The sequence below is a fragment of the Octopus sinensis genome, linkage group LG10 (assembly GCF_006345805.1).
Source record: "Octopus sinensis linkage group LG10, ASM634580v1, whole genome shotgun sequence".
Taxonomy (NCBI): domain Eukaryota; kingdom Metazoa; phylum Mollusca; class Cephalopoda; order Octopoda; family Octopodidae; genus Octopus; species Octopus sinensis.
Genome location: NC_043006.1, coordinates 22,681,595 through 22,693,849, shown reverse-complemented (window position 1 = coordinate 22,693,849; position 12,255 = coordinate 22,681,595). Strand labels below are relative to the sequence as shown.

Below are 12,255 nucleotides of genomic sequence, written 5' to 3'. Positions count from 1 at the left end.
TCCCGCGAACATCTAGATTCCTTCCTCTCTTTCGTCCAATCTTTCCATCCAGCCCTCCACTTCACTTCCACTATCTCCAACACCTCTGTCTCCTTCCTCGACATTTCGGTTAGCATTCTTCACTCCACTCTTACCACCTCCATTCACTACAAACACACAGACTCACACTCATACCTCAACTTCTCTTCCTCCCACCCAGAACACACCAAGCTTTCCATCCCCTATTCCCAATTCCTCCGTCTACGTAGGCTCTGTAGTGACGACCATGACTTTGAGACTCAGTCTCAACGTATGGCTCACCACTTCACCCTACGTCGATACCCCCTCACCACTATCCACACCGCCCTTGCCAGAGCACGGTCCGTGGACTGTGTATCTGCTCTCTCTCCCCGAACCCGCCCTGTAGTCTCCCGCCTCCCTTTTCCCCTCACTTACCACCCCACGACCCTACGTCTCCAACGCACCATTCTTCGAGCTTTCCGTCATCTCCAGTCCGACCCGTCCACTTCACACCTCTTCCCTAACCGACCCCTCCCCTCTTTCAAACGAGCCCACAACCTTCGAGACCTTTTGGTCCATAGCTCCTTCCCTGACCCTACCTCCCAACCCGGCTCGTTCCCCTGCTCCCGCCCACGTTGCCGCACTTGCCCTTACCTCTCCAACACCACCCGCCTCACTAGCACCCACCATCGACCCTATCCCATCATCCACTCCTTCACCTGCACCTCCAGCAATATTATCTATTGCATCTCTTGCTCTCTCTGCAATTCCTTGTACATCGGACAAACGGGACGCCGCTTGGCTGACCGGTTCGCGGAACACCTTCGTGACATCCACCTTGCGAACGACACACCGGTCTCACGCCATTTCCGCTCCACCGGTCACTCCTTGCAACACCTATCTGTGTTCGGTTTGTCCTTACACAGAGGCCATCCGGATTCCCGTTTGCGCCGTGAACAGGAATTAATCTTCTCTCTTCGCTCTTATACGCCATTTGGTCTCAACTCTCCCCCCCTCCTCATCTATCCTTTCCCCCCGACCCCTACTTCTTCAGTCCTTCATCCTTTCACCCCTACTCCCCTTCCCTTCTTCCCTCTTTCTCCCTCCCTCTTCCCCTTCCCTCTGCTCCCTCACTCCCTCTCTCCCCTTCTCTCTCCCCCTCTCCCTCTTTCCTCCTTCATCCCCCTCCTCCCCCATCCTCTCCTCTTCCCCCTCTCCTCCCCCATCCTCTCCTCTTCCCCCCTCCTCCCCCTCTTATTCCCCTCCCCTTCTCTCCACCCTCTTCTCCCCCTCTTCTCCTCACTACACCACATGACTTTACACATCACATCACATATGATGTGCCATACTAATACACACACCAACTAATACATACTAATACGTACTAATACATACTAGTACATACTAATACATACACCAACCTATACATACACACGTCCAGACCCCGCATACGCACTTATACTCTCTCATACACACACACACACACTTATACATACCAATACGTACTAATACATACTAATACATACACCAACCCCATACATACACACGTCCAGACCAATCCTACACACTAATACTCTCTCATACACACACACACACACACACACACACACACACACACCCTTATACATACTAATACATACACCAACCCTATACATACACACATCCAGACCCCTCCTACGCACTATTAGCTGGTCCCTCAACCCTTTTATCAACCCTATTATCTCCCCTTATTTCGCTCTCGCGTCTCATGTTTGATCTTTGACCTCTGGCCGAAATCAGATCGCCATGTTGATTCGTTAGCTACTGCACGCATTTTTTTTTCTCTCCTTCTTTCTGTGTTTTTCTCTCTCTGTGTATCTTTCTGTTGAAGAGCGTAGGCTCGAAACGTTAAAGACTTGTTTTATTTATATTTCCTGAGCGCCATACTAATACAATTGTTCGTTTGTTTTCCACCTGCCTTCGTCTTTTGTTTATTTTCATAAAGCTTCCCGTTATATATTATATATACATATACATATACATATATATATACGTATATATATACGTATATATATATATGTATATATGTATATATATATATATATATATGTATATATATATGTATATATATATATGTATATATATATATGTATATATATATACGTATATATATATATACGTATATATATACATATGTATATATATATATATATTATATATATATATACATATATATATATCATCATCATCATCATCGTCCGTTTTCCGCGCTAGCACGGGTTGGACGGTTTGACCGGGGTCTGGGAAGCCAGGGGCTGCACCAGGCTTCAGTCTGATCTGGCAGAGTTTCTACTGCTGGATGCCCTTCCTAACGCCAACCACTCCACGAGTGTAGTGGGTGCTTTTTACGTGCCACATGCACAGGTGCCAGTGGGGTCTGGCATCAGTCACGATTGGTTGGAGCTTTTAACGTGCCACCAGCACAGGTATCACAACTACTATTTCCATTGATATTTATTTCGATGTTCATGTTCATGTACTTGACTCAACAGGTCTCCTCAAGCACAGCGGGGCATTCTGGAATCCAGGGTACTTTGAATGGGCAGGGGCTATGCGGAACTGGTGCAGGAAGCAGCCCGGGTCTTTGCCGTCACAGCATATCTCCAGAAATCTCGGTCCTTCGCCATTGCCTCAGTGAGGCCCAACGCTCTGAGGTCATGCTTGACTACCTCATCCCATGTCTTCCTGGGTCTACCTCTCCCCCTGACACCTTCAACTGTTTGGGAGTGGCACTTCTTCACACATCTCTCCTCATCCATCCGCAGTACATGACCATACCATCACAAGCGTTGCTCTTGCTCACCACATCTGATGCTTCTTATGTCCAGGGTGCTTACACTCTGTCGTGCATGCACACTGACATTACACATCCAGCGGATCATGCTAGCTTCATTTCTTTCAAGTCTACGCATGTCCTCTGCAGTCACAGCCCATGTTTCACTACCATGAAGCATGGCAGTTCGCACACATGCATCATACAATCTACCTTTCACTCTGAGCGAGAAACCCTTTGTTGCCAGTAGGGGTAGGAGCTTTCTGAACTTTGCCAAGGCTATTCGTATTCTAGTGGTGATACTCTCTGAGCATCCACCTCCACTACTAACTTGGTCACCCAGGTAGCGGAAACTATCAACTACTTCTAGTTTCTCCCCCTGGAGTGTGATGGAATCTGTTTTCTGAGTGTCTGTGGTGTCTATTCTCCCTATGCATCTGCCGCACATGAAAGCTATCTTATCAGTTAATTTCCCTTTGATGTTGCTGCACCTCTTATGCGTCCATAGCTTACATTGGGTGCATCTTATGAAGTTTCTACCTACACCTTTCCTACAGAGGGTGTGTGTGCTGAGTTCGCCTTTCTGCTTACTATAACTTTGGTCTTTGCTACATTTACTCTAAGGCCCTTTGATTCTAACCCTTGCTTCCACACCCGAAATTTCTTTTCTAGTTCCGGTAGTGATTCTGCTATGAGAGCCAGGTCATCAGCATAGAGGAGCTCCCAGGGGCATCCTGTTTTGAATTCCTCTGTTATTGCCTGGAGGACTATGATGAATAAAAGGAGACTGAGGGCTGAGCCTTGGTGTACACCTACTTCTACCCGGAATTCTTCACTATATTCGTTGCCAATCCTAACCTTGCTGACAGCCTCTCTGTATAGAGCCTGTATAGCCATTTGTCAATCTCCAGTTTCCGCATCGACCACCAGATAAGGGATCGGGGAACCCTGTCAAAGGCTTTCTCCAAGTCCACAAAAGTTATGTAGAGGGGTTTATCTTTAGCTAGGTACTTCTCCTGCAGTTGTCGGACCAGGAATATAGCATCAGTGGTGCTTCTACCCGGCACAAAACCGAACTGCATCTCATCTAAGCAAATTCTCTCCCTAATGAGATGGGTTATGACCCTCTCTGTGACCTTCATTACCTGATCCAACAGTTTAATACCCCTGTAGTTATTTCTATCTAGAGCATCACCCTTACCCTTGTACCAGCTGACTATGGTGCTGCTACGCCAGTCATTGGGTATGACTTCATTATGAACTACCTAGTTTACAATGCGGATGACTAGGTCATAGCCCACATAGCCAGCTGTTTTAAGCATCTCAGCAGTGATTCCTGATGGGCCGGGGGCTTTACCTGGTTTCATATCCTTAATTGCCTTAACTACAAGGGAGCTGTCTATTTGGATAGCTGGTCTCTCTACTGGGTCAACATTTGGCAGGCTCTCCTCTTCCCATTCATTCTCCTCATTCAGCAGTCTTTCATAATGGCTTCTCCAAGTCTCTTTCTTTTCACCAACATTAAAAGCAAGTGCCCCATCATCCATGCGGACACATTTCTCTCCTGTAACATCACTATTTTCTCTCACACACTGTCTGGCAATCCGAAATACTTCAGCTCTTTGGACATTGGCAAACTTCTTCTTTTCTGCTACATCTTTGGCTATGTATACCTGCCGCCCAGCCTCCCTTTTGGCTACCTGGTACAGTTCCCAGCTACCTTCTATGTCCGACATCTGAAGCTCCTCCTCCCTCTCATCAAATTTCTTGATGAGGATGTCCCTAAATCTCTGGCCATGTGAAGGGTTCTTTAACTTCCAAATCCTTCTTTTCTGGATTGGTTTGTTTCTTGGAGTCCTTCTAGCCTCAAGCTTAAAGTCACTGATGATTAACCTATGCTGAGGGATACATTCTTCACCTGGGAGGGTCTTTGTATTTAAGAGCGACCCTGCATCCCGCTGTCTGGTAAGGATGAAGTCTATTTGGCTAGCGAAGTCTCCTGACTGATAGGTTATAAGGTGGCAGTCGGGCTTCCTGAAGTTAGTGTTGCAGATTAAAAGGTTACATGCATCACAGAATTCCAGTAATCTAGTTCCCTTATCATTTCTGGTGCCAATACCATGGCCACCGTGTACCCCAGTGAAGATACCCGATTCCCGCCCAACATGCCCATTAAAGTCTCCACCCACAAAGATGAGGTCCTTGCCACTAGTCTTTGAGGTATATGAGGTATATATAGCGACGAGAGGCTGCTAAGAATCACAGGTTCCCGAAAGCCATCATGGAACAGGACTAAACTTGCCATATGCACCTACAACTGCAGGTCTATGGCAGGATGGCAAGAACTGAACCACCTAATGGAGGAGAGGAAGAAGATCAGGTGTGACGTGTTAGGGCTGTGCGAGACACGCTGGAAGAAGGAAGCAAGTGAACGATGGCAAGATGGATGCATTGTGAGATTAGGAAGAGCAGAAGGTGCTAGATCAGTCGGAGGTATTGGATTCATCGTAAGTAAGGAATGGGCTTCGAGGGTCGCTTCTTGCCAGTTCATATCATCACAGATTGGTGTATTGAATGTGAACCTCTCAGGGAAGGCCACCCTCAAGATTGTCCAGACCTATGCTCCCACAAGTGCCAGCGACGACGATGAGGTGGAAGAATTCTATCGACAACTAGACAAAGGGTTGGCTATGAAGTCCACTTACACTGTCAGGATGGGAGACTTCAACGCAAGGGTGGACATGGACGACAAGGAGAGGAGTACGTCAGGAGATTTGGCATGGGAGAGAGAAACGAGAGAGGAGAATGTTTGGCTACCATGGCAGAGGCGAGGCAGCTCTACATGGGAAACAGCCTATTCAGGAAGAGGGAGAGGAAGAGATGGACTTGGATATCGCCGAACTCTAAGCACCGAAGCGAGATCGACTACATCCTGGTTGATAAGCGACGCATATTGCATAACGTCTCCGTCGTGATGCCATTCAACACCGGCAGTGATCATCGTCTGGTAAGGGCGAGGGTCGTCATCGACGAGAAGAGGGAGAAGATGGCGTTATATTTGGCGTCGAAGGGAAAACGTGTCCGAGTCTACAATGAGGCAAAGCTGCAGGAAGCCATCATGCAGGAAGACTGGTGCCAAATTCAATTATTAAAGCAAATAATATTACAAGAAATCCCAGTATCACAAGAAATCCCAGTATCACAAGAAATCCCAGTATCACAAGAAATCCCAGTATCACCAGAAATCCCAGTATCACTAGAAATCCCAGTATCACCAGAAATCCCAGTATCACTAGAAATCCCAGTATCACAAGAAATCCCAGTATCACAAGAAATCCCAGTATCACCAGAAATCCCAGTATCACTAGAAATCCCAGTATCACCAGAAATCCCAGTATCACTAGAAATCCCAGTATCACAAGAAATCCCAGTATCACAGAAATCCCAGTATCACAAGAAATCCCAGTATCACTAGAAATCCAGTATCACCAGAAATCCCAGTATCACAAAAATCCCAGTATCACACAGAAATCCCAGTATCACAAGAAATCCCAGTATCACAAGAAATCCCAGTATCACAAGAAATCCCGTATCACAAGAAATCCCAGTATCACAAGAAATCCCAGTATCACAAGAAATCCAGTATCACAAGAAATCCCAGTATCACTAGAAATCCCAGTATCACAAGAAATCCCAGTATCACAGAAATCCCAGTATCACCAGAAATCCCAGTATCACAAGAAATCCCAGTATCACAAGAAATCCCAGTATCACAAGAAATCCCAGTATCACAAGAAATCCCAGTATCACAAGAAATCCCAGTATCACAAGAAATCCCAGTATCACAAGAAATCCCAGTATCACAAGAAATCCCAGTATCACAAGAAATCCCAGTATCACAAGAAATCCCAGTATCATCAGAAATCCCAGTATCACAAGAAATCCCAGTATCACAAGAAATCCCAGTATCACAAGAAATCCCAGTATCACAAGAAATCCCAGTATCACAAGAAATCCCAGTATCATCAGAAATCCCAGTATCACAAGAAATCCCAGTATCACAAGAAATCCCAGTATCACAAGAAATCCCAGTATCACCAGAAATCCCAGTATCACTAGAAATCCCAGTATCACAAGAAATCCCAGTATCACAAGAAATCCCAGTATTGTGATACTGATCACAAAATGGTTAGGGCCAAGTTCAAGTTCAGGTTCCGTAAGAAGGTTCGTAGTGCTGATGTATGAGTACCAAAGAAAATTGATGTAAAGCAGCTAAAACAACCACAAGTTTCGCAGTTGTTTCAGAAGAGATGCAGCAATGTTCATTTTGAAGGTTCATGGTAATCTTTCCGTGATGGAATATATAAAATGGGATCAGAGGTGTTAGGTTTTAAGAGGAGACAACACCGAGACTAGCTTGATTCCAATGATACAGTGATAAATGAGCTTTTAGCAACAAAGAGGTCCACTCATGAAAAGTTTCTTAACCCAAACGTTAAGAACAAAGTGTAACTAGAAAAGTTGTACAAATCTCAGAAAGCAGACGTGCAAAAAGAACTCAGGAGGCTTAAAGACATTTGGTGGAGAAATTTGTCTGATGAAGTACAGGCAGCCTATGACAGGAAAGACATTAAAAGTTTCTACAGTTTATTGTGGCAAGGTTTTGGACTGCAATCTTCATCATCATATGTTCCCTTGAAATCGAAAGATGGAAATGAGGTTATCAAAGATCCTCCTGGAATAATGAATAGATAGAGAGAACACTTTTCAGGTCTTTTCCACAATCCGTCTTCAGGGAGGCACAGTGGATTGTTTTGTGTAAACTTGGTTGTCCAACACATTTTGTGAGCATGTCTAAGGAACTACACAGAAACATAAAAGCTCAGGTAGTCTTTAATGGTGAGCTGTCTTCCTGCCCCTACACTCTTCCCTATTTATTTTGCTGCTTTATTTTGGTATGTTTTCAAGGATTGCAACTGGAGAATCAGAATCAGATTTCAAAATACTTGTTAGAGAATTACTTTATGCTGATGATGCTGATTTTTTGGCAAACTCATAGGGGGATGTGCAACATTTAATGGACAGATTTTCCACTGCTTGTGTACATTTCGGACTCACAATTAGTTTGGGGAAAACCAAAGTAATGTTTACTCCCATGCCAGGACAAACATATCCTGAACCAAACATTTTTGTGAATGGAACAAGGTTAGAAGTCGTTGATACTTTTGTTTACCTAGGAAGCACACTGTCAAAAGAGATTGTAGTCTTGATGCAGAGATATACTATCAAATAGGGAAGAGAAGTGTTGCATTTGGAAAGCTTGAAAAACAAGTATGGGCAGATAGAGGTATTTACCTGCAGGCAAAAATCAGTGTCTATAAAGTGGGTGTATTGTCTCCACTTCTTTATTCAAGTGTGACATGGACCACTTACAAGCATCACATAACAATGCTCAAGTGATTTCATCAAAAGTGCCTCAGACGTATCTTAGGAGTCAAGTGGGAACGTTTCATACCAGATACAGAGGTTTTGTGCATGGCACATTGCAGCTCAGTTGAACAACGTGTTATCTTGGCTCAAAAGAGATGGACTGGACAGGTTATTAGAATGAAAGATGAGCATTTGCCAAAGTGTCTTTTTATGGTGAGCTCAACTCTGGTAAGCAACTACAACATAAGCTGAGTAAAAGGTATACAGACTGTGTGAAGGAAAACCTGAAGAAACAAGATATGAACAAAAGTGATTGGGAAATGATGCTCTAGTGGAGAGGTGCTGTTAGGACTGGTTGTAATGCCTGGGAAAAAAAGACGATTCCGCCATCTGAACTTAAAAAGACCTGTCGCAAAGGAACAATTAGAACTGTAATGAACAGTGAACATTGGGTATATATTATATGTTAAGTTAAGTTAAGTTAATTTTTTGGCTCAAAAAGCAAAGAGCAAGGCCATGTAGGGGGACATGGAGTTATGTACAGGGTGGTGTTCATGCAAAGAGTTCAGGCCATTTGTGGTCAAGGGAGACTTTGAACTGAGTGGTCGTCGGCATCTTCACTATCTCGTCTGGCAGCTTATTCCACGGATCCGCAACCCGGACGGAGAAAGCCCCTCTCCTTCGATTGAGATGAAATCGTTGCAGATAGAGCTTTTCAGAGTGACCCCGCAGCCGACGCTGTGATCGTGTTCTATTGTCAAAAGCAGGATACGTGAACCACATGAAGTCACATGAAAATCGTAATGCTCAGATAGGTTATGATCTTGGACACCAACCACCTCTTACAACATGTATCTAATGTTAAAAAACTTGTAAGACAATATCTGGACTTAAATGACATATACTAGTTCACAAAAACATTCCTTCAGAATCAGATTCTAAAGGGCAAGGATATAGAAGAAACTTAAGTAATATGTCACTTGTGTTTTAAACCTTGTCAGTCAGCAGCTGTTCTTAAAAGTGATCTAAGGGCTCATCAATGGAGTTAATGTACTATGTGATGGGGTGTGGTGTGTGTGTTGATGGGACAGCTATCATCTTTCAAGATGAAGCAATCATCATAAATATATACATACGTATATATGTGTGTGTGTGTGTGTGTGTGTATAAAGGGAGGCTTTTCGCTCCTCCCCCATATTTTGAAGAGGTCTTAGGCCAACAGGTTTTGGGATCTGATGGTATGCCATAAAGCTAAACCCTTTATGGACAGGAAACGCAGGGTAATCCCATAAACCGGCCTTCCCCATTAAAATACATACATATATATATATATATATATATGTTTAAATATCAGAAAGTCTCACTGTGGCTGTAATAAGAATGTAAACCCTTTTCAATTACATCACTGATATACAGAAAAAAGAGTGGAGAACTTCCTTTTTCTGTGCATCAGTTGCTTAGATGGAATGTTTTTTACCCTTTTATTTTACATTGAGGTTTTATGATTTATACTTTAATGTGCAAAGATATAGATTTTGTTTAATTAATGGAAAGCTCTCAAAGGCATGAATTTGCCACATATATTCACACAGACATACACATACACAAGTATACACAGGCAGAGAACAGACATACATGTCTGTTTGCATGCTTGCATACACACACACACACACACACAAGCTTGTGCAATTCATAATATCAGTTCCAGTCTTCACATAATGCACTTCTTCCACCCTTTTTTTTCTCTTCCACCAGAATTATTCATGAATCTGTCAAAACTCAAGGAAACTTCTGATAGGCTGGTTGATGAGGAAGTTCCTCTCGAATCCTTTAATCTGCTTGGGATAGAGCAGGAAGTCAAAGAAGAATCACCACCGCAGACGCCAGCAGTAGAATTAGATGCTGATCCTCTGCATCCAACTGACTCTCAATTGGAATGTGAAGTAGAGTCTGATGAGTTCACTTCTGATGTGTATTCTTTTGAGTCAAGTGAACAGGTATCAGAGGAAAGTGAAGCACCCATTGTAGAGATGCAAAGCAAGACCTGTAATTGCTACAGTACACGACCTGTGAGAGAAAACAAGGAATATAAGATACCTTTTTCCCAGTTGACTATTCTCAACCTTGCCCACAACAATGTAGGTGGTTTTTTTTATTCTTTATATTTTTAAAATAATTATTTATATATTTTAATCCTTTCGTCACTTAGTATAGTAGAAGATACTTGCCCTAGATCCTACTGCATGGCATCTTGGGCAAGTACAAATGTATTTTGCTGTACTCCCAGGCCAGTTAAAGCCTCAGTGGATTTGGTTGATGGAAACTGAAAGAAACTTATATGTGTATGTATATAATCACCTGTGCGTCTGTCTGTATGTAATATATGTATGTATATACAGGGGTTGGACAAAATAATGGAAACACCTAGCATCATAATTTTGAAATATCTATAAAGACGTCAAAAACTTGTTTATTTTTATATTTTTTTAATTTATTATTAGTGTTGCTTAATATGTTTTGCTAAAATTGCTGTTTCTTTTCAGATATCATCAGAAAAAGGTAATTAAAATTCATTAAAATGACAGATCTATCGGACTTTCAAAGAGGTCAAATTATTGGTGCTCGTATGGCAGGCGCTAGCGTAATGAAAACAGCTGAAATGTTTGGTGTATCAAGAAGTACAGTCTTGAAAATAATGACAGCCTCTGAGAAAGAGGGAAAAAGCCTCCACATCGAAACAAAACTCCAGAAGAAAACCAAAACTTTCAGATAGGGACTGTTGGACTCTTGCACGGATTGTTAGAAAGGATCACAAAAGTACAGCTCCCAAAATTACTGCAGAGCTTAATGATCACCCTGAGAACCTAGTTTCCACAAAAACTGTTTGCCAGGAGCTGCACAAAGCCGGATTTCATGGGAGGGCTGCAATCAGAAAACTACTACTTTCAAAAACAAACATTGCAAAGCATTTAGAGTGGAGTAAAAACCTACAGAATTGGTCCCTGGAGCAGTGGAAGAATATCATTTTCTTGGACAAGTCATCCTTTACCTTATCTCTAACCACCAGGTATATGTGTGGAGACAGCCAAAAGAACCATTTGGCACAGACTGCCTTCTTCTAACTGTTAAACATGGAGGAGGATCTGTGATGATCTGGGGGTTGTATCTTGGAAATCCACCGGCCCAATGGTTTTCCTTCCTGACAGAATTAATAGTCAAGACTATTTAAGCATTTTATGGGATCAAATTCATCCTATGGTTGCAGAATTGTTTCTGGAGGGAAATGCAATCTTTCAGGATGATAATGCACTAATTCACACAGCTAAAGTTATTACTGAATGGCACAAGGAACATTCTAGTGAAGTTGAACATCTTATCTGGCCACCACAGTCTCCAGATCTCAATATTATTGAACATTCATGGTGCAGTTTAGAAAATCAAGTAAGGAGTCGATATCCTCCACCATCATCACTACAAGAACTGGAGACTTTTAGCTGGAGAATGGACAAAAATTCGTTTGGAAACAATTCAAACTTTGAACGAGTTCATACCTTGTAGAATTCAAGCTGTAATTACTGCCAAAGGTGGTGCTAGCCCATATTAAAATAAATTTACCTTATTTACATTATTTACATTATTTAAGAGTTCATCAAATATCTTGGAAAAGATAAATATACAATTTATTTATGAAATAATGGTGTAATATATATGCTTATTGATTGACAAAATATGGATTTCTAATTTCTTTATTTGTTAATTATAATTTAGATACGTACATTTATTTAATTCTTCTTCTTCTTATAATTATTATATGTGGACTAAAATATAAAAGTATTAAGTGTGATTGATTTATGAAATAGTTTGTAACATAAAATATTATAGTATAGGTAGTGAAAAGTTTTTATTTTTTGTACTATTGAATTTAATAATAATAATAAGTACTTTTGTTATTCCCTTAATAAGCGAAATATTAGATCTAGACATATAAACTCTAAGTTACTCTTTTACTCTTT

At 42.1% G+C, this 12,255-nt stretch overlaps 1 protein-coding gene across 3 annotated transcripts in view; it reads left to right on the top strand.

Moving 5' to 3' along the window:
- The window catches only part of LOC115216585 (X-ray radiation resistance-associated protein 1-like), a 94,171-nt gene that overhangs the window by 45,549 nt on the left and 36,367 nt on the right, over positions 1–12,255 (top strand). For all 3 annotated transcript variants that reach the window (XM_036506345.1, XM_036506344.1, XM_036506343.1), the window contains one exon: positions 9,998–10,380. In XM_036506345.1, coding sequence (XP_036362238.1) covers positions 9,998–10,380 — 383 coding nt within the window. The remainder of the gene's footprint in view (positions 1–9,997; positions 10,381–12,255) is intronic.